Source organism: Cebus imitator, unplaced genomic scaffold, assembly GCF_001604975.1.
Source record: "Cebus imitator isolate Cc_AM_T3 unplaced genomic scaffold, Cebus_imitator-1.0 Scaffold64, whole genome shotgun sequence".
Lineage (NCBI taxonomy): Eukaryota > Metazoa > Chordata > Mammalia > Primates > Cebidae > Cebus > Cebus imitator.
Genome location: NW_016107379.1, coordinates 7,728,781 through 7,755,264, shown reverse-complemented (window position 1 = coordinate 7,755,264; position 26,484 = coordinate 7,728,781). Strand labels below are relative to the sequence as shown.

The following is a 26,484-nucleotide window of genomic DNA, read 5'->3' as shown; positions in this document are numbered from 1 at the left end:
CCAGGATGGTCTCGATCTCTTGACCTCGTGATCCACCCACCTCGGCCTCCCAAAGTGCTGGGATTACAGGCTTGAGCCACCGCGCCCGGCCAAAATGTGCAGAAATGTATCTTAGAATCAGTGAAATATATTCTTGTTTTGTTATTTTGTGTGTGTGTGTGTGTGTGTGTGTGTGTTCTCCTAAAGCTTTTGGTAGCCTTTCTTGGCAAGAGAGCAATGTACCTTTACCATATCTGTTTGGTGCCCATGAGATTTCCATGCTAGTTCCTTGCTACAGTTTAGACTGGTTGATTTACCTTAAACCTAAGTTAATCCCCCCACCCTGAGGTTTCCCCTGGGTTGATCCACTGTTCTCTGGATTTCATGTTCACTCCTTTTTTCCCCTCGTTTTGGTGGAATCCATCAAATAATTTCCCAAGAAGGGGTTGGTAGGAAGTAAATTTTGGAGTCCTTAAATTGCTGAAAATTTCTTTCTCTAATATGACTTAAAAAAAAAAAACATACAGATGAGATCTCAGTCTTACTATGTTGCCTACGCTGGTGTTAAACTCTTAGACTCAAGCAGTTCTCCCACCACCGTCTCCCAGAGCGCTAGGATTACAGGCATGAGCCACCATGCCCAGCTCTCTGATATGATTGAAAGAGATGCTTAATACTTATTCCTTTTGCAAGGGTTATATCTACAAAAACTCTCAAATCTCTTTGATAATTTTAATTATAATTTTAAAAAAAGTGATCATCTGTTCTTGAGTGATCTTTTCCTTCAGATTTCCTTTTCTTTTTCCCTCATTTTTCTCTGATTTTGCCAGTTTGCTTCTGATGCCTTGTGTACTTGTTTGTTCATATTTAAGAATGCAGGACAGAAATCTGGTGTGGTTTTCTGCTGCAGTTGTGTAAATAGGTTTATGTCCCACTAGGCCTGAAAGTAGGATGGGGATATGTTGATTGGCAGGGCTCCATTTCTAGAGCAGGTAGAGAGCTGGCACTTGGCCAGCAGGCCTCCAATGACAGAGCTCAGATACTAGTACCCAAGTTAGAGGTCTTCGCTCTCCCACGTAATGGGTACCATTTCTGTAGCAAAGTTCTTTCTGATTTTTTTCTGGAAAGGTGCTGGGGTAAGATGGTGGGGAGTAGGATGTACTGGCTGGTACAGCCATTATAAATTTTTTATTAGTCTCCTGGTTTCAGATCCACTTGTTACTGCCACCCTCTCTTACTGGTTGTCCCTAAGCCTGGAGCCTTTCCAAGCTTCCAACAGATGATTGGCTTCCACCTTAGATGCAGCCCCACATGGTGTGATCTAGTCCCTCATACTGTCAGGTGCAGTCCCCTGACCATTGGCATCACCTGGGGGCTTGCTTAAAATGCAGAATTTCAGGCCCCAGGAGGCCTACTGAATCAAAATCTGCATTTTAATAAGGTCCCTGAATGATTTTATTCACTTTAAGATTTGAGAACAGTTCAAGACTACAGTTTCATTGCTGTATCTTGATTTTTAACTCATGCTATCAATTCTCTCTTCTCCAAAGCTTTGTTAGAATCCTCGTTAGGTGACAACTCCTGACCCATCAAGCTCCAGACACCCTCCTTTTTTTATGAGATGGAATGTCACTCCTGTCGCCCAGTCTGGAATGCAGTGGCGCGATTTTGGCTCACTGCAACCTCTGCCTCCTAGGTTCAAGTGATTCTCCTGCCTCAGCCTGCCGAGCAGCTGAGATTACAGGTGCCTGCCACCACACTCAGCTAATTTTTGTATTTTTAGTAGAGACAGGGTTTTACCATGTTGGCCAGGCCGGTCTCAAACTCCTGACCTTAGGTGATCCACCTGCCTTGGCCTCCCAAAGTGCTGGGATTATAAGCCTGAGCTGTCACACCTGGCCCAGACACCATTCTCAAACCTTTTGCTAATCAGATTTCAGAACATTCCTGGGCGGTAGTTACTGAGGGTGGAGGTGGGGGCCAACATAATGATGAAACATTGAATTCTGAAACATGTAGTTGGTCCCAATGAATAAAGTTCAGGCATTTTCTCTTACAGCAAAATTTCATAATTAAATTGTGGATAATGTGATTGATTGATTAAGGAAGTTGATATGTCTAATGCAGATTACCATTAATTATAATTCACCCTACTGTCACCCTGAGACCCAGCTTCTCTGGGAGCCTTTGGGCTTTGTGTATTATAATTCTGAAGGCGACAGGAATATGTAAGAACTCTGCTGTGTTACTGATGATGGTGATAAGGTAAAGAAGGGCCATAGCTCATCAGCAAACTCTAAATGCATTGAAATGCTGGATTTACGTGGTGATGGTTTAGCTTTTATGGCTATATACTTAAAGCAATAAAAACAACTTTTAGTATTGGAATTCATATAGGAAAAAATCATTTTGCTGTTATATATTTAAAACTGTAACTTTAATTCCTCTTATTTTTTATAGAAATATTCTTTTTAATTCAATATTTGATGTTTTTTTTTTCTTCAAGGAATGTAACTGTCATGTTAGACTGCATATTGCTCTTAAAAAGTAGTGTGAGGACAGGTATGGTGGCTCCTGCCTATAATCCCAGCCCTTTGGGATTCTGAGACTGGAGGATCACTTGAGCCCAGGAGTTTGAGACCAGCCCCAGCAACATAGAGAGACCTTGTCTCCATCTCAAAAAAGAAAAGAAAACAAAATTTTCAGTGTGTGGTAGTGCGTACATGTGATCTCAGCTACTTTGGAGGCTGAGGTGGGAAGATTTCCTGAACTCAGGAGGTTGAAGCTGCAGTGAGCTCAGATCATACCACCGCACTCCAGCCTGGGCCACAGAGGGAGACCCTGTCTAAAAAAAAGAAGCAGTATATTAGTTAAGCATAGAATTTAGGTCAAGACTGCTTGGCTTTAACACTTCTACCTGTGTACTTTGGGCAAATTACTTAAGCTTTCTGGTCCTCAGTTTTGTCATTTGTAAAATAAGGAAAGTCATAGTATGTTTTAATAGGGTCATTGTAAGGAACAAGTTAATAAAAGTAAAGCACTTAGAGAGAAATGCCTGATACATAGTTAGTGATCAATAACTATTAGCTGCTGATACCATACGTTGGAAGTGCTTTGGTAGCAAAGCAGGGTGGGAATTGTAGTTTTTATTTGTCATCCTCGTTCAGTATTTTAAAATAAGACAGTAAAATAACCTTAGTAGAAGAGAGATAGCCTGGATAAGATAGTGCTAAAACCTAGAAAATTCCCTTTTGGTGGCAATTGATTGGATCTGAATAGCAGCCACAGTCTGAAATGGGGCAGGTGGTTTTCAGGTAATGGGACAATGGAATGCCATGTGGTAGAAAGAGTGAGGTATGTCTGTATGTACTGAATGGACTTGTGTCCATTTTGCCAATATTGTGCAAAACCTGTCATATAATACATAATATTATATATTATGTATATAATAGCCGATTTTTGTAAGAGAAAAAAACTTACTGAGATATAATCCATACCATAAAATACATCCTTTAAAGTGTACAATAAAAAAATAAAGTGTACAATTTAGTACACATAGAAGAAGGTTGGCAAGGATAACCCTAAATGGTTTATGGTAGTTGCTCCGGAAGAGTAGGAATTGAGAGAGTTTTGAGGTGGGATACTTTTTATTCTATATACTGTTTTGGTTTTAATTTTTATAATGATGTGTATTGCCTTTTAAAATTAAAAATAAAATATTGTTACATGACAGAAAGCAAGAAAGCATGACAGAAAGTGAAAGTCTTAATATTTATAGATCACTGCTAACTTGAGTGAAAATATATGGATATCCCTATGTTTTAAAACTCTTATATTAAATATGGCGGAACCACATAAAAAGATGCTCAAGATTGTTAGAGAAATGCAAATTAAAACCACATTGAGGTAGCACTTCACACCACTAGGATGCCTACAATCAAAAGTCAGACTGCAACACATGTTGGCAAGGATGTAGAGAAACTGGACCTCCATACATTGCTGGTGGAGTTGTAAAATGTCACAGCTGCTTAGGAAAACAATTTGATTGGCAGTTCATCAAAAAGTAAAAATGTTTAGCAAATGACCTATAAAGTTCACTCCTAGGTATATGCCCAGGAGAACTGGGCACACATCCCTTATTTGCACCAGTCGATGTTATTGTCAGGGTTCCAACTCTGCCGGGTGGTAAAACTAAACTGCAGGTTCTGAATAGACATCAATAACTGCCTTGAATGTGAAGTTCATACAGCTTGGCCCATAACTAGTTCACAGCCACAAAGTAAAAGGCTGTGGCGGGGGTCAATGAAAGCTGAAAATTATCTTATACAAGGTGATGACAGATTTAACAGCAGCTGGACCTCATGCCCATGTTTTTTTTGGGAGGGGGCTTAGATTATTGGTCTAAAATCTAACGAAATTTTTGGATGTCCTGGTCCATTAAAATAAAAAAAACCTAACGAAATTTGAAGGAAATATTCTATAATTTGGGTGGATAAAGAGTTTATGTCTGACCAGGGATGGAGGAGTGGAGTGGTACCATATTTGTTTTTTGTTTTGTTTTGTTTTTTGGACAGGATCTTCCTCTATCACCCAGGCTGATCTTGAACTCCTGGCTTCAAGCAGTCCTCTCACCTTTCCCTCCCAAAGTACTGGTACAGGTGTGAGCTGCCAAGCCTAGCCTATATTTCTAGAGTTAGTAAGTAAAACAAGTTGTCAAGGTACAGAGATGGGCAGAAATTAAGGGCTTTAGACAAATCTTGTGGCAGAATACCTTCCTCAAGCACCAACTGCAAGGGAGACTTGTCTGTTTTGGTTTTTAGAGACAGCAGGGTCTTGCTCTGTCACCCAGGCTGGAGTCCAGTGGCACGATTCGTTCACTGAAGCCTCGAGTTCCAGGACTCGAGCAATCCTCCCACCTCAGCCTCCTAAACAACCAGGACTACAGGCATGCACTACCATATCTGGCTACTTGTATTGTTTTTTGTAGAGACAGGGTCTCATTACATTTCCCTACCTGGTCTCAAATTGCTGTCCTCCAACAATCCTCCCACCTCAGCTTCCCAACATACGGGGATTACAGATGTGAACCAGTGAGCCCAGCCAAGGGAGACTTTTAAATGTAGTATAGCTGGAAAGTGGGCAAACAGATTTTGTTGGACAGCAGCAATTTCTGCCAAATTTTTTCCAGTTTACTGAGGTATAATCCATACCATAAAATACATTCTTTAACGTGTACAATTAAAAAAAAAAAAAAAAGTGTGCAATTCAGTGGTTTCAAGTATATTGTTGTACTGCCATTACCACTGTGTAATTCCCGAACATTTCCTTACCCCATTTCCTCTCTTCCTCCCTCCTCAGCCCCTCGGAGCCTCTAGTCTATGCATTTGCCTATTCTAGACATTTTATGTTAGTGGAATTGCACAATAGGTGACCTTTTATATGTGGTTTCTTATATGTTTCAAGATGTATCTGTGTTATAGTATCTATCAGTACTTCATTTCTTCTTACAGCTGAATAACATTCTTCATATATAGACATATCACACTTTATCCATTCACAAAGTCATGGGCATTTGGGTTGTTTCTGCTTTTTGGCTATTATGAATAATGCTTTGCTATGAATAGTCATATACAGGTTTTTGGGTGGATATGTTTTCAGTTCTCTTGGGCATATACCTCAGAGCGAACTTGATAGGTCATATACTAACCATTTTAACTTTTTGATGAACTGCCAATCAAATTGTTTTCCTAAGAGTCTGACATTTTACATTCCCACCAGCAATGTATGGGGGTCCGTTTCTCCACATCCTTGCTAACATGTGTTGCAGTCTGAGTTTTGATTATAGTCATCCTAGTGGTGTCAAGTGGTACCTCATTGTGGTTTAAACTTGCATTTCTCTAACAATCTTGCATCTTTTTATGTTTCTGCCATATTTAATATAAAAGAGTTTTAAAACATAGGGGCATCATATATTTTCACTGAAGTTAACAGTGGTTACTAAATATTAATGCTTTCACTTTACCTGTCATACATAAATAAACCTGTTACTGACCTCCTTTCTTCATTTCTCAAAGTGATTGATAGAAACAGAATTTTATTAATTTCCTTATAAAAGGACACATAACTATGATAATAATAGAAAAACAATTAGATACAAGATAATACATAATAAAGTGACGAAGCTATAGCACTGAGTGATAAAGCTCAGTGCTTTCCAAGATAGTCACGCAGTGATCCGTTTTGGTGCCAGCAGAAATGGATTACCTGATTTTTATTTAAGAAAGAAATTAAGCTAGCCAAGTGCAGTGGCTCACGCCTGTAATCCCAGAACTTTGGGAGGCCAAGGTGGGTGGATCACCTGAGGTCAGGAGTTCGAGATCAGCCTGGCCAACATGGTGAAACCCCATCTCTACCAAAAACACAAAAATTAGCCGGGTGTGGTGGCACACACCTGTGATCCCAGCTACTAGGTGGAGACATGGGCGGTTTGGCAGGGTTGAGGCAGGAGAATCACTTGAACCCGGGAAGTGGGGGTTGCAATGAGCCGGCATCATGCCACTGGCACTCCAACCTAGGTGACAGAGTAAGACTCCCTGTAAAAAAAAAAAAAAAGAAAGAAAGAAAGAAATTAAGTTTCACTAACCTTTAATACATTGATTGGCAATAGGACTTCTACATAGTGTAGAATATACATAGTCTGGGGCTGTTGTTTAAAAACATTTTTATACATGGGGTATACAATAAAAAAAGCTGGGACCTCTAGGACAATAAATGAAATGACTGATTATAGTTGAGAATTTTTAAAAAAATAACTCAGTTATTACTTAATTTTCCACCTTTCATTTAGCAGGGAAAATAATACTTATTCTAGTGTGTACTGTTTCTATGAATCTGACTTTAGAGTTTGATTCAAAGAATATAAATGTATCTTCTTTAAAAATAGTGCCTGAAATTAAATTTTACAGAATATTTTTAGTCTCTAAGGTATATTAAGATTTATGTTACAAAGTATTTTTTTAACACTTTGTATACTGTTAGAATTAATACTATTAAATTATTCTGTGTTATGGAAGGTAGTCATATCATAATTGAAAGAAAAGCTTTATTTTCCTGTTTTGCCTGTACTTAAAAATGGGTATAGAATGCTAATCCATATAGGAAAATACCTAATTTTTTTTCTTTATAGTGTCATGGAACAACACAATTATTTTTTTCTAATAAACTTCTCAAAAGTATGTTTTGCTATTGTCCACTGACCCACTTAGAAATCAGCATCCTCCTGTCCGTTAGGTTATTACTTCTCGGGTGGAATGTAATGAATATTAATAGCCTAACTCAGAAGAGAAGGAGGTAATTTATTATAGTTCTGTGCATTTCCATTTTTATGTGTTATCTGTTTTCCTTTTGCTTTATGTGCCATACATCTTTTGTTTCACATTAATAATGCCTTTAAAAATTTTTAATATGCATTTTTAGTAAAAGATGCCTTCATATTTTGATCCCTACTGATTAAGATATGCAGTCATGTAAATTGAGTGTAAATTTAAAGGCAGGAATGGTTTCTAATCAAGTGTTTGTAATAACCGTTTCTGTTGTGGTATAGTAATAGTATTTCATCTCTTAAATTCATCAAATTTGACTTGGAATGTTTTTTAAGAGTTTGTTCTTAGTCATTGCAGCCATAAAATTTCAGTAAACTTGTGAAAATCACTTTCAGATACTCAGTTCTGTCATAATGATGAACTGTTAACTGTTAACAAAGGTGATCTTATTTAACTTCCCAGACTCCTCTTCAGTCTGCAGTCATATGCTGTTGGCTCTTTTTGATTACTACCCGCAAAATAGCAATAATTATAGCTAACACTTCTAGTGTGCTTATTATCTCACTAATTACTTATGTTAACTCAGTTCTCACAACTCTCTGAAGATAGGACAGTAATTAACTCCATTTTACAGATGAAGAAACTAAGTCACAGGAAGATTGGAGTTATTGGAGGTCACATAGCAAGAAGGTGGGAAAACTGGAATTTTGACCCAGGTGGTTCGATTCTCAAATTTATGCTCTTAACCACTACGCTCCCTTGCCGTGGTGAGGCTTCTCTTGCATGTCTCACCACCCTCCCTCTTGGCCGTTCTAGGACGTGGACCAACTTTCTCTCAGTTTACTTTATTCCTCCAAACCCTTCATTGCCAAAACTTCTCCTGCTCTTCTTTTTCTTGTTCCAATCTCTTTGTTGTCTCCACAAGGATAGATGGAAATAAAAGTGTTTAACATGTACAGATGTGCTTAAAACAACCTACCATGTTAAGATGCTGAATATGTTTTTGTTGAATGTTGAACCAAACATGCAAATAGTAAAGTTTCTAGAAATGAAAAAGGAAATCACTTTCATTTTCTCTGTTTTCTTTTGGCTTTGTATTTTTCTTATGTAGTTTTAGTGTTTCTGATAGTCAAGTTAATTCACTTATTTGGCACAGATTAATGAGTGCCTGCCATATGTTTCTTGAACCATGGATAAAACAGTGGGGAAAAGAAGGTTCCTTACACTCTAGTCTGAGCTCCTCATAGAGCTTACTTATGTTATAGACATTAATCAACTAGTCACACAAATAGAAAATTATAAATTGTTAGACACACTGCGATAGAAAAAGCAGAGAATCAGTTGATGTAAGAAGAGGGTAATGGCAGATTTTTTTAAGGAAGTGACATTTGACTTGAGAATGAAGGATGAGAAGTTTGGAAATGGAGGCCAGGAGTATATTCCTGAGAGAGGAGCCAGCTCGTGCAAATGCTTTGAGAGAGAAGATGCCTTAAGATACTGAAAGGAAACCATATTTGAAAACTTGCATTGAGGTCATTATCGTTGGCATGGAGGAAACCATGTGAGCTTGGTTTCAGATGGGACTGGTGAGGTGACCAGTGCCTTGTGGGAGATACTGAAGATTGAACTTTCACTTAAGGGCAATAGGAATTCAGGAAAGGAATTTGAACAGGGGAGTGACGTGGACAAACTGGGAATCCAGAAAGTCACACACTCAGGCTGCTGTATGGAAAACATTTTGAATGAGGGGGCAAGAGTGAGCATAGGGAATTCTCAGTAGCTAAATAAGGAATTTCTGTGTCACTCACAGACAGTAAATCCAATGCCAAACCCTTATTCAAGTCTTAAAATCTATAATTTTATATGATCAAAAGGAATACATCAGAAATATCCAGGCATTACTGTGCTAATAGTAGTTTTTCTCTTGAACATGTCACAAAGCAGTATATCCTGAGAAAAAAACAAGACACAAAAGAAAACTGAAGTGTATAATTAAGTCAGAATGGACTAGACTCTTGGTAATTAAAGAGTCCTATTTTTAGGCCAAGCATGGTGGCTCACGCCTATAATCCTAGCACTTTGATTTTGGGAGGCCTGGGTGGGAGGATCGCTTGAGGCCAGGAGTTTGAGACCAGTCCAGCATAACATAATGAGACCCCATATCTACAAAAAAGTTTAAAAATTCACTGAGTACAGTAGTGTGTGCTGTAGTTCCAGCTATTGGGAAAACTGAGACAGGAGGCTCGCTTGAGCCCAGAAATTTGACATTACAGTGATTGAGCCACTGCACTCTACCCTGAGTGACAGAGCAAGACTAGTGCAAAAAAAAAAAAAAAAAAAAAAGAAAGAAAAGTAATATCTTAAATTAAAATTTCAAATTGGAAAGCTATGCATCAAAGTACATCCAATGGCTATCTTTGGATGATAGATTTATGAACAGTTTTTACTTTCTTCATACTTTTTGTATTTTGGGGAAATTTTTATATTAATCATAAATTGTGTTTATGATAAAATGAATGAAGTTATTTTTATTAAGGGAAAATACATCATATAACCTTTTCCTTATGTGTATAGTGACCTTTTAAACTTGTCTGTTTTTTAAACCTTAGATATTCCTAAATTAGAAGATAACGTATGCACAGCAGATTTAAGGGTTTGTAAACTCACTGAAGTGAAATGCAGTCATGGTTGAAATGCTTCTGAACTGTGAAAGGATTCATTTTTAGCTTTGAAAATGATTTAATGTTCAATAAAAACTTTTTTCTGAAGAGTTGGTTGTTGAAAACAATGAAAGAGCATGTATAGGTTGTTGAAATAATGCCTGTTTAGAATATTCTGTGCCATCTACTAATGGAGTCATTAAAGACTGAGCTGAAAAGGAGTGCAAAGCTGTGGCTTCATGGCTGAAACTGTGGAAAATGTAAATGTCACATCTATAAGGAATCCATGTATCTTCTACAAGTGCCTTAAGTCAAGGGAAGTGAGAGTTAAAAAACAAGTTTCTTTTTGGAAATTGTATATGATGTCTTGTATATCAAAGTCTGATGGCAGCAGCTCACTATATATTTTATGTATTATACCAGCAGCAGATATTTCAGACACATCAGAAGAAGGTACTCTTGATTCAGTGTCTCTGGCATATAATAAAAAAGTGGGGGAGAAATTTCTGCAGCCTCTAATAAGCAGTATATCAATGAGTACTGTCAGATCCTGTAGAAAAGTCCACAACGTGATTTATTACATTAATTACAGTCATATGGGTTTCATGCTGCTAAGCCTGCAAATGCAGCTACATTCTAAAGTTGATTTAAGAATATATTTTGGCTGAGACGAAAGTGCTTCTTATTGTGATTAATATAGTACGGTATTTTTTCTCTTGTTCTACTCTTCTTTCATCTTGGCTCTAGTAGAGAATGCTTAATTTTTTTTCTGTGACTTGGAACTGGAATTCAGTTTTAGTTTTGAGGCACTTCACCCAGTTTTTATCCACACCTGTTGTCTGGTCTCCTTTTTGCCTTTTTGTGTCTTCGTAGGTTCACCTAATGTTGCATCTCCTCCACGTGTGAAGCCTGTTTGAATTCACCAGGGCTGTCCTCAGGGTTATTAGGTCATACCAGCAACACTGTGTCTCTTTTTGAGGGAAGGGAACCATTGAGGAAGAATTTCATTTTCTTTTTCTTTTTTTTTTTGAAGACTCAGTTTTTTTGATCATTTTCTTTATTTATAAAAGCTGCATTTTTATTTTTATTTTTATTTTTTAATTTTTTAAAAAATTTATTGCATTGTAGGTTTTGGGGTACATGTGAACAACATGCAAAATTGTCGCATAGGTACACACATGGCAGTGTGATTTGCTGCCTTCCTCCCCTTCACCTATATCTGGCATTTCTCCCCATGCTCTCTCTCCCCAACTCCCCACCCCCTGCCGTCCCTCCCCTCTTGCCCCTCGACAGACCCCAGTGTGTGATGCTCCCCTCCCTGTGTCCATGTGTTCTCATTGTTCAACACCCACCTATGAATGAGAACATGCGGTGTTTGATTTTCTGTTCTTGTGTCAAGCAGCAGTTTTAAAGGAGAGCATTCTATGATTCTACCCTTGTTTAGAACTGTACTGAATTCATACAGTCACACAGTGTTTCTTCTTACAGTGACACAATTAGCTTATAAAATCACAGAATTTTCAGTTTTATGGCATAGAAGGTCACCTAAAAGCTGTTTAGATATAGATATTACTCTGATTGTTTAGAATATCCTGTCCATGGCAGGATACTCTTTTATATTAAATACATGAATGCCTGACTTCAGTAGCCTTTGTAGAATCTAGCTTGGAATAATTAGCAAATATGTGCCAAAAATTAAAGTAGCAATAGAGGAGGAGCCCGGGCTAGGTAGGAAGACTTTGATTTCATGGGTTGGAACACATTTTTGAAGCAGCAATATGTTTAAAGGGTTGAGCTAGATGACTTAAATGTCCAACACTGAGCTAAGTGGTTTACTTTGCCTATTGTATTTGATCTTCCTACAACTCTTAAAACATAGGTACAGTTTATACCTATTTTACAATGGAAGAAACCACGGCTAAGGTTTCAGAACTTTCGTAGATACACATAGTTCGTTAAGTGGCAGAGCTGGGAGTTGAACACAGGAATTCTTGTTGCAGAACTGTAGCCTTTAAGCATTGGCTATGCTACCTATGTCAGTTACTCTGAAAGGGGTCAGATAAGCATTGCAAAAAGGTCTTTGTCCATTTGGTAGACAGTTTTGAACTTAAGGATAACTTTAGAGAAGTTAAGAAAGAAAATTTCTGAATCGAATGGGTTTCAAAAAGAGATACTTCTTTAACTCATTTTTTTGTCTAATAATAGGACCAGTGAGACCAGCATGATTTTTGTAGTATTTTTCACTGAACAAAAATCACTTAAATAAACATTATTTGGCAACTGTTCTGCCTGGGAAATAAAAACTTTCAGGCCAGAAAATCTGCTATTCCCGCAGTGTGGCTAAAGCTTATTTGAAAGGAGGAGGCATTTTCTAGATCTTCTGGGGGACTGTGTCTCAAAGAGGGTCTTAGAAGACCACACTTAGATGGTTCTCAAATATTAGAACCATCTGGGGACTTCGTAAAAATGCAGACTCCTGCATCCTTTGGCCATAAATTGATTCCCTGTTCTAAGGATGTGCAAAGCCAGTGCCTGGTCTTCTGTGCACATGTGATGTCTCACCCCTACCTTCCAAAACACACAGCGCCTGATTTAATGAATATACGAAGACCACAGTTGATACAGATGAGAAAGCGGAGGAAGTTTTCTCCCTGTTCATTAGGACCCTGTATTGGTTTAATAAGTACTGGTAAATTCTGTGTTCTATTTCTGTTTTCTAAATTTTTGTTAAGGAGAAAATTCCCCAGAGGCTATAGAGTCACATAGCATACATCCAAGAGAAATGAGCAGATGATTCATGTTTGTTTAAGTGATTCTGCTTCAGTGAAAAATACCATCAAAAATCGTACTGGACTAACATACTGTTGTTTGAAATTTTAAAGCTCCTGAATGTGTATGTAAGAAATTTGTTTTACTTCTACTATTGGAAAAGATTAACCAAGCATAAAAATAATTTGCTGGTCAGATAGCTATACTAGCATATAAATTGGGCTTCAGTTAGTGATGTTAACTATCCTAGAAAACAGCGTTTGTTTTAAAGTTCTAGGAGAAAGCATAATGTACAAGGAGTTGAGTGTTTAAAAAAGAAAGAAGGTACTGACTTTTTAATACATTTTATGGTAGTTACAAGGTTTTTATAATTTTCCACTTCTAAAGTAAATATAGCTCACTGGTTTTTTCCTAATAAATTGCAGGTATTAGGAGCTATTGGTATAATGTTTTCAAATATGAAACATGAATGTTGGCAAATGTGACTTTTGTAACCACTAACAAATAAAATTGAGGTTGGCTTATTTCCTACAATTACCAACCAGGGATCATATTTTTTAAAATACCAAGATTGTTTCTCTGAACATGGAAGGAGTCATAAGAAAATTTGATTTCTTTCAGATGAATGCATCTATGGAAGAGGCTGGTATAGTACCTAATAGACAACGCTGTAATATCAGTATAATCTCTCTTTAAAGGGTGGTTGGAGGGAGAGTGGGGGAGCTATCCATTGGTTTTACGGGTACATTCATTCTTGTATGGACTTTTGTTGAAGTATTATTTGTTTTCTTCCTTATCTTGTTAGTAAGATAAAGATACTGTCTTGTAATAATTTGTGCGATGGCTGACAGTCCTTATTTCCTAAGGATCTATCCCTGGGAAAAGTTCCAATAGCCTCATAAGTCATTTAAATACCATTAGTATAGATGTCCACACCACCTTCCCTGACTCTCTGAAGGGTCCTAACAAAGTATAAGGTGATTATGGAATTCTGATTGTGAGTCCCAACATTTGATTTTATGCCACTCCCTTTTGTTTTTAATGCTTTCTAAATATAATCAGTATGGTTGGTTTGAAGTGGATAAGTGAAGTGAAGCTGTAAATACACGGAGCTATCTCGGTCACCTCCCTTTCTGCTTTGGTGTTAATTCATTCAGTAAACTCTTGCTGAATGCTACTACTTTTTTCAAGTGCTTTCGTAGACCCTGGGAATAAAGCAGTGAAGCCTCAGCTCTTTTGGAGCTCATGGTCCATTGGGGAGAGACAGACACAAAACAAATAAACAAATAGATGTATGGAAGAACATAACAGCAAAGGAAGAATAAGGGATGTTAGAGGTAGAGAAATGGGTGATTTATTTTTTAAAAAAGCACCTTATTCAAGTGTTCGGCATTTGGAAGTTCTTTGCATTTAACATATTCAGGCTCTTCTCCTTGCGTATGTATTGATATCACTATAAAAACATTCCACATGGCTATCCCATTGGTCTAGCTTTATTCCCCTACCCCAAAAGCAGAATTGGTGTCTTACAGTCTATGAACACAAGACAGACTCATTCCCATCTCTCCCTTTGCGTGTGCAGCTTTTTCCTAAGATGCCCTATCTTACTGCCCTTTCTAAACAAATGATACTCATCCTTTAAAACCAACCCAAGTCCCACCCAGTTCCGCCACAGATTAGAGCCCCCACACAGCTCAAGCTCTATTTGACTTCTCTCCCTTTCCTCTCCCTCTTTTTGAATAGGGCCTAGAGCCCACACCATAAACTCAGTGCCTAGTTGCACAGTGCCATCTATGGTCTTTTTCATTCGTTTTATGTGTATTAGTCATCAACCTATATGTAATCTTTAACCATCAGGGACTTGCCTTTGACTGCATCGCACAGGTCTTCTTGAAATGCCAGGGGGCACAGTGGGTACTCACAAATGTGGGTTAAATATTAATCTCAACTACAGCTTCATAAATATAAATCTGCTCACCAGATTTCTTTATACTTTTCAAATTTAAAATACATTCTTATTTAATAAGCTCATGGACTTATCATTCACTGGTATATAAAGAGAATTCAGACATCATGTCATTTCTCTATCAAGTGAAAAATGAGAAAAAATTGTCCTCTCTTAAATGAAAATAATAAAGGAGAAGTTTAAATATCAGAAAATGTTTCTTATTGCTTAGATGTATTGCTTTAATAAAATCACAAAGGAATGTGATAGCCAAGTTTGTTTTTATTTTAAATTGGGTACTGTAGAAATAGAAGCAAATGGATCTGAATTTAAATCTAACATAAATCTCCCCAAATTAAACAAGAACATAAGATACTGCACTAATTATGTGTTTTTCCATGCCATCTTCTAACAAGAGGGGAAATAATTAGATTAATGGGGCATGGAGACTATGTAAATAAGTACAGAAAAGCTGTCTGCATAAAAATTTAACTCAGGCTATGAGGAAGCATTCCTGAGCCAGCACTGAGCCTCTTCCCGAGACCCCTCTGCAGGCTGCAAATCTCTTGGAAGTTACTCACCTAAAACTTTTCAATCTGTTGGCTACATTTACTGAAGGCTCATTTCACTGTGCTGGATTTTATGGGATGGCTTCTCCTTTACAGAGGCTTTGAATAAGTTTAAGTGGTTTTTATGAATGGTACAGGCAAGAAATACAACCTTTCATTCAAAGAACTAAGGTCACCCATACCTTCTTGAAAGAGAATTTATGTACCCTTCCTATTTATAAGCAAAACCAAACTATTGATGCAGTTGCAGCAAGGACTGCTAAAATAGTGGCCCAGCAAGCTATAACAGATAGGTAGAAGGGAGCTAATGTAAATGCAAGTTTTGGAGGAAAGACATTTTTAAAATGCATTTTTGAAAACCACGCATGTCCAGAAGTTCTCCCCTTCCTGTCATACTCAAGTGAAAGCTTGGGCTGCTCATCCTTTGAAATATATGTGGTGGTTCTGTGCATTTAAAACTCAGAACGTATGCTGAGTACTCTGGATTCACAGACGACAAAGACATGAAAAATAATTGACTTAACAGGGTCTGGACACTATATAAATATATAGAGAGAGAATGAGAGAGAGAAAAGCTGTCTGCTTTAAAACTTTGCTAAAGCTGTCTCTAAGCATTCGTTTCTCCTGGAGGAGGTCACAACCTGACAGAGAGGTGTGAGATGGAATGAAATAAATATGCAGGACAGTGTGAATTTAATCAGCTGCTTTCTCCTGGTTCTTTAAGATTTAGATAAGATTAGCTCAAATCTCTTCTACAGTTTTTACCAACTATGATTTTTTGCAGGGGCTATGGATGGGTCGGGGAAAAGTGAAGTGATGGTTGACTTGGATGTTCTCTTGTTCCCTCTGTGTCTGACCTCCTGCTTCCACTGAAGTAATTGAGGTTATGGATCAGTTTTTTTTTTCTGAGAATATTTCATACCAAGTCATCCAGACATCAGGCCAGCCCTTGCCCTTCCTACTTACACAAGGCTGAGTTTATTGAAGATTTTCTTAATATGGGAGGAAATGAGTAGGTTTATGTCATAACAGAGCAGTGAAAATCTGACCGTGTACTTTTCTGACCAACTAGTTTTCTTAGAATAAAACACAAGACCCTAGGGCCTACAAGGCCCTGCATGATCTGGCCCCGGTGGGCTTTCAAAACCTCTCCTCACACCACTCTTGCTCTTAGTCACTTCACTCCAGTCTTAGGGATACTCTCAGTTTCTCAAATTTTGTTTCTATTGCAGGAACTTCTCATACGCTATTCCCTCTACTGTTCTTCCTTCTGCTTTTTGCATGACTGGCTTCTCATCTTTAGGTCTTAACTAAAAAATATTTTTAGAGCGTACTTCCTAGAACATCCATCCTTAAGTGGGTCACTTATCCTCTCTGATAACACACATTATTTTTCTTCATAGCACTTGTGCCAGTTTGTCCAACGTTTACTTATTTTTATTCTTGTATGTTTTCTGCCACTAGATGGTAAATTCCACAAAAGCAAGGACTGTTCCCCTTATATGCATCCCTGTAGACCCAGCCTACTTAATTCCTGACATGTATCAGTTAGTGTGCTTGAATGAATGAATGAGGTAGCTCAGCAGGACCTGGTTGATTAGGTGTAGAAGAAAGGGAGAGCAGGTATCAAGGATGGTGCACAGGTTTCAGGCTTCAGCACCTTTGTAGGTGGATGGGGAGGTCTGTGGGGACAGATCCTAAGTTACATCTTAAGTCTGGATACAGATGTTGATTAGGCTGTTGGGTGCATAGTTTCATGGGAGCCATAAGAAACATTATTCTGCTGCCTGCTCATTAAAATTTCATTTCTAATTGTTAAATAAATACCTGATCTGCTTAGAAAAAAATAATTTGTACTTGCATATTTTTAGTTGTCATTCAGTTTTCTAGGCCTTTGGGATTTTATCCATATGCAGTTTTTAAAATTTGTTATTAATCACAACTCATTGCATATATTTTTGCCCATCTCATTGCATGTATTTTTCATTAGTAACAGTGACTCATTCAGTTCACCTGCTAAACCATATACATACTTCAGATAAGTCATTTTTACAGTATATCTTTTGTGTTGTGAAAATTTTTTATCAGCATTAAACAACAGTTATTTAGAGCCCAAGTTATATTCGTTACCACGTACATTCAAAGAAAATTCAGAGAGAAAATGAGAAAATACAGATAACTAATATGTACTTGAAAAAGTGTTAAATCTTATAAAAGAAATGCAAAATAAATAAAAGTATAATATAATTACAGTTATATAAGCAAAGATGAAGAGGTTTGATAATATATCTGGTAAGGTGTGATTGAAGCAGCACTCATACCATAAGAGTATAAATTAGTTCAACATATGTGCAGGGCAGTAGCAATATAGCAGTTCCACTTTTGGAGATTTATTCTATAGGTACACTTGCCCATGCATGGGAAGCATTCTTTCTACAAGGATACCCACTGCAGCATTGTTTGTAATAGGAACAGGATGCAAGTAATGCAAATGTCTATCTATCCGTAGGGAATTGGAAAACAGGAAAAATATATCCTGGTATATCCATATGTAATAGAATGCAGCTATTAGAAAGATTAAGGCAAATGTATACATAATAATATGGTGCTATTTCTAATACATAATGGTAAGAAGCAGAGTCTAGAATAGGATGTATAGTATGTTCCCCCCCCCATTTTGAAAGGAAAAGAATAAGAAATATAAAATATTGAAAATTATATACAATCCATTGGTAACATTGGTTGCTGTGAAGAGGGAAGCTTGGTAACAAAGGATTAAGATCAGCAGGTAACCTACTTTCACTCTATACCCATCTGTAGCTTTTAGAAACTGTCCTTATGCTTGTATTGCCTGTTCAAATTTTATCAATTAAAATCAAGTGATCATGATCCATATTGAAAAAAAATCTTAATTTCTACCTCAGAACATATAGGTGGATGTTTTGGTAAATGGCAGATAAAAATGTACCAGTCTGTTCTAGGTGGATGGCAGATCAAAATGTGAAAAGTGAAACAGTAAAGCTTTTGGAAGAAATGGAAAATGTTTCATAACCTTGGAGTAAGCAAAATGTCTTCAACAGAAGGCAAAAAGCATGAATCATAAAGGAAAGAAATTGATAAATTAGACTATATTAAGATTAGAAACTGTTGTTTATTAGAAGATACCATTAAAAAATGAAAAGGCAAGCCATATATTGGAGAAGATATTTTCAATAAATATAACAAACATTCATATCTAGAATATATTAAAAACTTCCTACAAACAGTAAGAAAAAAAGCAGACAATCCAATAGATAAATGGGCGAAATATTTGAATGGGCACTTCACAAAAAAGAATATTCAAATGAAAATTAAAACCACAGTGGAGTATCACTACATGCCCACCAGAATGGTTAAAATAAGAAAGGTTAACTGTATATAGTGTTGCTGAAGATAATGGAGCACCTTTTCCTCATGGTGGTGAAAGTAAATTGATATGACCACTTTGACAAATTGTCGTTCATATCATGGCTGAACACGTGATTTTCTGTGACCCAGCAATTCCACTCCTACATATATACCCAAGAGGGATTCATGCACATGATCATCAAATATTGGAAATAGCCAAAAACTGAAAGCTAATAGAATGTAACGTCCAATAGAATAGAAAAATAAATTATAATATATTCACACAATGGAATGTTATGCAGCAATGAGGATAAATTATCTACAAATACACAACAACGTGGATGAAGTTTACAAACCATAATGTTGAGCAAAAGAAGCCAGACACAAAAGAGTGTACCTTCTAAGAGTCCATTCATATGTGTTACAATAATAGGCCAAACAAAACTATGATGTTTCAAGTCAGGATAGCAGGTTTTCTTGGTGAGACTGAGTTACTGGAAGAAGAGAACATGAGGAAGGCTTCTGGGGTACTGGTGATGTTCTTTTTCTTGACCCGGACACTGTATTCACAGATGTATTCAATTTGTGAAAATTAATCACATGCAGTTAATGACTATTCTATTTCATTGTGTGTATTATACCTATTAAAAAGTTTTTAAAAGTAATGGGGTCAGAAAAATTTCTAAAACTAGAGGTAAATGCAAGACAGTTGTAATAGTTTTGTATTTTACTGTCAGTCTTCTCTGGTCTTACTTGATTTTGTTATTAACTAAAAAACGTATTCCTATTACTTGACTTTAAAACTATTTCCTTCCCTGTTACTCATGTAAAATCAATGATAGTGTCTTTACCCTTTCAACCTCCTCTTGTGGCTCATTCCAGGCTATTAGGAAAGGATATGAAAGTGTGACATTTGTCTTTAGTTTTATTATCCTGCAGATGAAATGGCTGTTTCTCAACTAAGATTGAGGCCCAGTAGAAAGAAGGGAAAGCCTTGCAAACAAGTCTTGTCTGAGGATGAGTTGAAAAGGTGTGAATGTGTCAGTCATTGTGTGTGTTAGCATGGTGCTGAAATGCGGAAGAGATACTGACGTAGGAGGGCTCCACCCAGGGGACTGTGGCAGGTGACAGCATCCAAGCCATCATTCTGGACCATTCCATGGTTGTCTTCACCAGTCCCACTAATAGCAGACCGACTAATGCTGCTGAATTAAATCCAACAGACTTAAACTTTTTTGCTCACATACCTTAAAAGAACTTGAAAACTCTTGACCACTCACTCACTTTTAAATTGACACCCAAAGGTTTTTCAACCTGTTTCGATCAATTTATAAGGAAATAGTGAATATTTTATAAAATAAAGAGAAGGAGGCCGGGCATGATGGCTCATGCCTGTAATCCTAACACTTTGGGAGGTCAAGGCAAGCGGATCGCCTGAGGTCAGTTCAAGACCAGCCTGGCAAACATTGTGAAACGCCATCTCTACAAAAAGACAAAAATTAGCCGGGCATGATGGCGGGTGCCTGTAATCCTGGCTACTCGAGAGGCTGAAGTAGGAGAATAGCTTTAATCCAGGAGGCGGAGGTTGCAGTGAGCCAAGATCACGCCATTGCACTCCAGCCTGGGTGATAGAGTGAGACCTCCATCTCAGGAAAAAAAAANAAAAAAAAAAAGAGGAGTAACCCTAACTAGAATCAGTATTTCATGATATGATTTCATAATATTAAATACCCTGTGAATAAAAAGCACACGAAATCATCTGAAAGAAATTAGTAAAATTTTAAGCTGCCCCTTTATCTTGAGCTTTTTGATAGTTATGCAGAATATTCTAGTTCTAGTTAGAAGAATCAGCCTCATTAACAGGTAACCCCTTCATATGTCCTAAATTCAGAACACCCCAATTCAGGCCTCAAACCATGTTTCTAATGGTAGATTTCTCCTTTGTCAAAATATGCGTAAGACAGAGAATGCTATGGGTTTAATTATTTAAAGACAGGAAATCCTAATCGGTAAAAGTCGAAGTCTTTGACTTTGAGGAACTAAACAAAATTTATAAATCAATACATCCCAGAGTATGTACCGTAGTAGGTTTTGGATGGCAACATGTACAAACTCAGTCTATGTCTCAGACAAGTATTTAAAAGATCCCATGTGAAAGTTGAGAACCTGGAAATTCTTCTCCTAAAGTTGTCTGTGACTGTTTATTTCTTAGAAAATCTTTGTTTGAAGTTAGAAGACCCTTGTGATAGATATTTCAACAAGTAGCCAAGAAAAACAGATGTGCTGGCCCTTTTGGCTTTCCATGTAAACAGTCAAAGAAGCCAGCATGGCAAATAATTACATTCAACCTGTGGCTTCCATGTTTGTGATGGAAATATAAACATCTTTATTGTTAATAGATAAACAGTTTCAACTGGAAGAAATAGCATGACTGAAAGTTAAGTCTATTGAAGCATAAAACTTTTGTATATTTGAGATTTGGAAATGTGATCCCTCAAAAATGTGCCTATAAAAATAGCTAACTAGTTTAGTGAATTTTAGTTTATATCATTTTATAAAGCTATGTGGATTTTTGACAATTATGTCTTATGATTGTCATTTTAAAATAACATAGCTATTCATGTATGTATATAGTAATACAAAAAGTGTGTAAATAAAACTCAGTTTACTAGAAATTTTATTTTTATCATTGGATGTCGTAATTCAAAGACTTCCACCAAGCAACCTTTCAGGTTAATAAAAAAATTTTTCTAGATAACACAATTAAGATAAATAAAATGGTTCTACTTTATACTTTAGAAATCAGAAATTACATATTTAATGTTGTCTGACATTAACGTCTGTGTTTGCCTCTCAACAATCAATAGGATAGCCTGGTTTTTTGTTTGTTTGTTTTTATTGTATGCTTTCTTTAGGATTTCTCTTTTGGGTTTCACCCAGACTGTGTCTAACATAATAGTGGTGATTTTTGACAAAACAATTTATTGTTAATGTTAAGGTCCTAAATTTAAATTACATTTTACTGAAATGAAACTATTTAAATGATATAATTGAACTTTACTATTATTTAAAAATTGGTGAAAATAGAGTAGGATTTCCTACCTAGGACACAGGCATTGGAACTTTGTTTTTCAAAGTGAATCCTCTCAAACCTCATCGTGAACATAGAAATGCTGGTTAAAATACAGATTCCTACACCTGCTGTGTGGGAATTTGCATTTTGACCAAGCATACTGGGTGATTCTGAAGCACAGGAATCTGTGAAGACAGCTGTTCCAGGGCAGCATTACTTAATCATGGATGTTCCATAACAGAAAGAGGCACCTCACGTCCTTGGTAGCAGAGTACAAATAATAAAGTAATAAAAAGAAATGATGGATCCTGGAGACATACCCTCTTCTTTGCATCTTGACTATAATAGCCTATTTCCTATGTAACTGTCCTGTCTTTATAGCTATGACGTTGTATCCTCATTACCCTCCAAAATACCAAATATTTTCGTTCATCACTTACTACAGATGCCCTGCAGTTACATGCAGAATGCTTTTAAACTATGTTTACCTGAATTGCTGTAGAACAAGTATTTAACTGCCATAAAAGACGTGCTTTGTCATTGTTAAATACAGTCTTTTAGTGATGTGTTAAAATAACAAATACAGATATTTTAGTTTAATTCAATAAAATGGAAACAGTACAACCTCTGTTTTCACAAATGAAGTGATTTGGAATGAGTCTGTCAGCGCTAATGGGGCCCTTGCACGCTGTGGTAGGATAAACAGCACATTTCTGTTTCACATTTTTCCTAAAACGAAGGCCGTCTTGAATCTCTCTCTTTCCACAAACCTTCATGCACTAAACTATGTGCCAGTGACATAGGAAACTCCTTTTGCTTGTAATGGGCCATATGCTTGTCTAGTAGATCATTTGTGAAACTGAAGTTGGCTGTTATAATGTGACAGGTATGTAAATAACATTTATCAGTGATCTCTGTAGAATTGATTCTTCCTTTCCCTTGTCATTATAAAAGGAAACTTTATTTCAGAGTAGAAAGTGCATTGTCTGAACTCATCAACACCCTCTCTATCCCTCCCCCCCCAATTTGTTGCAGACCAGGATGAAAGAGCAGCTGAGCTCAGCAGGGAGCAGAACGAGAAAACCATCCGGAGCACGCAGACCGCGCTCCGCAATTTCCGCGAGTTCCTCATCTCCAAGTATCCTTCTGAAACAAGAGAGATTTATGTCATCCCTTGCAAGGAGTTGGATGCCTACCTTGCGTCCTTCTTTGTTGATGCCAGGCAGAAGGATGGGTCCGAATACGAACCCAACAGCTTGGCCAATTATCAGTGTGGGCTTGAAAGGTACCTCAAAGAACACAGGTATGGCTACAGCATCACCAGGGATAAGGAATTCAAGCGTTCCCAAGAGGCCCTGAAGCAGAAGCAAATTGAACTCCGCTGCAAAGGAAAAGGAAATAAGCCACACAAGTCCATGAAGCTCACCTTTGCTGATGAGCTCATCCTGCGGAAAAGGGGATTGCTAAGCCGATATAATCCTGAGGGTTTGCTCAACCTAGTCTGGCTCAACAATACAAAAGCTTTTGGGCATTGCACAGGCTTCCATGGATCTACCTTAAAATGGGGTGATATCCGGCTCCGGGTAACAGAGACGGGTCTGGAGTACTTGGAGTGGATGGGTCAGGACACAGGGGACCTGAATGCCAAAACCAAGAGAGGGGGGACAGACTCCCGTGTGTATGCCACCCAGCATGCCCCGCAGACCTGCCCCGTCCAGGACTATAAGGAGTATGCCCAGCGGCGGCCTCCTGCCATGCGCTATGAGGATGCCCCTTTCTACTTATCCATCAAGCCGGTCGTGAACTTGGCGGCTCTGCATTGGTACAACTGCCAGGCCCTTGGCAAGAACAAACTGGCCAAGATGGTGAAGACCATGTGTGAGAAGGGCAACATCCCCGGCAGGAAAACCAACTTCAGTGTGTATCAGAGCTGCAGCACATTGTCTGAGGCCCAGAGCAATCAGCTGGTGCTGATCTGTAACAATCTGAGCCAACAGGCTGCCCAGTCAGTGGCGGGGCACTCCAACAATGGCAATTTCATCGTCTCCGCCTCCTATGACTCTTCCTCAGACACTGCTTGACCAGGTGGCTTGAGCAAGACTCCCGTTTGGTTACCGTGTCCAGAGAAACTGTGATTATACAGCGCTTCTCCTTCCCCTTCCTCTGCCCTCAGTGTTAATTAACTTTATAAAAATATAAATATATAATATATTTTTCTTTTTACAAATAAGCCAATGGAGATAATTTAGTATTACTAACATAGTATTTATAGGCTTAAGACAGATGTACTTGTGGGTGATCAAATGTAGTTACTGTTACAAATTTTACAAAACCATAGTGGTTCTCAGGCAACATAAAGCAGAGAGAGAATTCTGTTTTTTAAAAACTGTCAAAAAGGAAATTGAAAGTCATCTTAGACTTAGATGCTTGTGTCCTCAATTCCTGCTTTTCATTCCCACCCCAACTCCCATTTTTTGTCTCCTTAATAAATGGCTTTATTTTTTTAATTTTTAAAATTCTATATTAATCAAGAGGAGACATTAACTTCACTGCTTACACAAAACTGTATTCAGCTAGATCCAGAATATGAAAGTGTTGTATAAGCTCAACATCAAATTATTTACATGTTCTCTTTTTAACTTAGAGTTTTAGCTCCTGTGCCTCATTTTTTACAGTGTACGAAAATCTAGATGTTTAGCTAACATCTTTTCTTTTGGGGGGGGAAGGGTAGAAGGAGGGAGTAAAGGTGCCATTCTTTTAGGGAGGTACGTAATTTTAAAATAATATGCAAAGTCTAATATTCTGGCTAAAAGGACTGTTACATAGCTCATTTTAACTATTGTGCTTGAACCTGGATAGAATGTTTCTTTTTTTGTCCCTAAGAAATGGATATAAATCAAGTTTGACAAGAAATTTAAACCTACCAAAGCTTTGAAAATGTTGCCAAGCATTAGATTGCATATAAAGAGAAGGTAAAGAGTGGGAAGTCTTACTAAAAATCTGGAAGCAGTAGTCGAGACAACAAAAAAAACTCTTCGTCTTCAAAGTTCATATTCCCCAAATTATTTATATAGAAGCATTAAACAGGCTCTTTTCTTCTGGGGCAAGGAGAGGTATTTGACTCTGTAGTTGAGATCAAAGGAATATTGACACTCTTGAAAATGTGCGAGATTCTTCTGTAGTAAATATAAATGCATTTATCTGTGATATCCTGCAATTATTATAATAATTTTGGTTAAACATTTGTGGCAGTTTTCCCAAACTCTTTGTTTTCAAGCCTTGAAGCCTGTGGTGAATTATTAAGTTATTTCAAAAATAAATTAAATTTAGACATTAGAACCACAAGAAAGCTGAGCTAGGTTCCTATCCCATGTAATCAGAAACACACATAAATTCCAAATCCTGGTTGTTTCACTGGACCTGAGAATTCTATTGGGAGATATTTGTTCTTCAAGGCTACCTCATAATTCACATTAGCTAGAAAGGTAGGTGGTATTTTGTACATTAATTTGGTATATAACCAGAACAACTTCCATTCTGAATTGCTTTGCTAAGTCATCACAGAGCTGAGCTCTCCCATGGTCAGGGAACTCCTTCCAACACCAAGTCATAACCATATAAAGACCTGTTGATCTAAGCTGTGACCTTTCATTTGGCTCAGGAGTGGGAAGTTAGCCGTGGACTTTGTTTGGTGAAATTAACCTCATTCTCATGGCTTTTCCTCCATAGAGAAATGTTTATTTACACATCCAGAGACAAGAAGAAAGGCAGAGAATGTCTTGCTTTATGTTTTTGTATTGATAATGGTGAGAGCTGCCATTTTTGAGCCAGCATGCATGCCAGCACTGTGCCGAATGACTTACATGCATCACATATGTAAGTCATAGTTACTAATCATAAAAATATATATAGGAAAATACAGATAAGGATAAAGAAAACAAAATACGTACTCATAAATCTTCTAGCCAAAGATAACTACTGTTAACATTTTGGCAAATATTTCTTCAGATATATTTCAGTACTTACATATTTATTTCTATATACATTATGTTAATCTTGCAACTTTGAAAAGGTGAGTTATCTTCATTTTATGGTCAGGTCAAAATAAGTTAGTTAGATCATAGCTAAATAAATGGTAGTGTGTCTTTTCACTCCAGAGTCTTTTTTTCTATTTACCCTTCTCAGGACCAGCTCATAATTTTTCAGTGGTTTGAGCCAGAGCTGGGGACACAGCATCTTAACATCTCCGAAGGATGTCTGATCAAAAGGAATCCTGAGTGATCTTTCATGATGGCACCATGTCCTCTAGTCCTCTCCCACCCCCATACATTTGGAGCCACAGAGCCTCTTTCTCCCACTTCTCTTTGCAAAACCTTCCTTTTCTCCTTATTCTGTAGCTTGTCCTGACTGCAGCAGACAGCCTACTTTAGGGAACTCTTTAAAAAAAATAGTTATTTTTATGTGGTTACCTCTCATGTTTGAAAAAAGGTCTCTGTGAAACACTTAAAATGTTATGGTGCGTTTAATTTTTAATTGACATAGTTTCTAAATTTTTAATATGTTTCTGACAGCACAGTAAGTTTGTCTTAAGGAAGAAGGGTAGTCAGTATGCACTGAGAAAGCAGAACTAGAAAATGTCAGTTCCCTATCTGTGTTTATTGAGATACTAAAATGAAAATCTTTGTCCTGCTTAATCATATTGCATTTTCATTTAGAATAACACAAATTGAGAATGTGAAGTATTTTTATTTATTTATATTTTTCTGTGATAACTCAAACC

At 37.3% G+C, this 26,484-nt stretch overlaps 1 protein-coding gene and 1 long non-coding RNA gene across 4 annotated transcripts in view; one reads left to right on the top strand and one right to left on the bottom strand.

Moving 5' to 3' along the window:
- KIAA1958 (KIAA1958 ortholog) overlaps positions 1-26,484 on the top strand; it is a 180,144-nt gene that overhangs the window by 104,044 nt on the left and 49,616 nt on the right. The window contains exon 3 of one of the 3 annotated variants that reach the window (XM_037739197.1): positions 22,740-22,823. The exons of 1 other annotated variant lie outside the window; for it this stretch is intronic. In XM_037739197.1, coding sequence (XP_037595125.1) covers positions 22,740-22,823 — 84 coding nt within the window. Of the gene's footprint in view, positions 1-22,739; positions 25,601-26,484 lie in introns of those variants that run through there. One more of the 3 variants, XM_017530368.2, reaches the window with a different exon arrangement.
- On the bottom strand, positions 1,752-20,334 carry LOC108305637. Its single transcript, XR_001825825.2, has 3 exons — positions 20,321-20,334; positions 8,127-8,135; positions 1,752-1,891 (listed from the first exon to the last, which is right to left on the bottom strand). It is a non-coding gene; the product is annotated as an uncharacterized LOC108305637 (long non-coding RNA).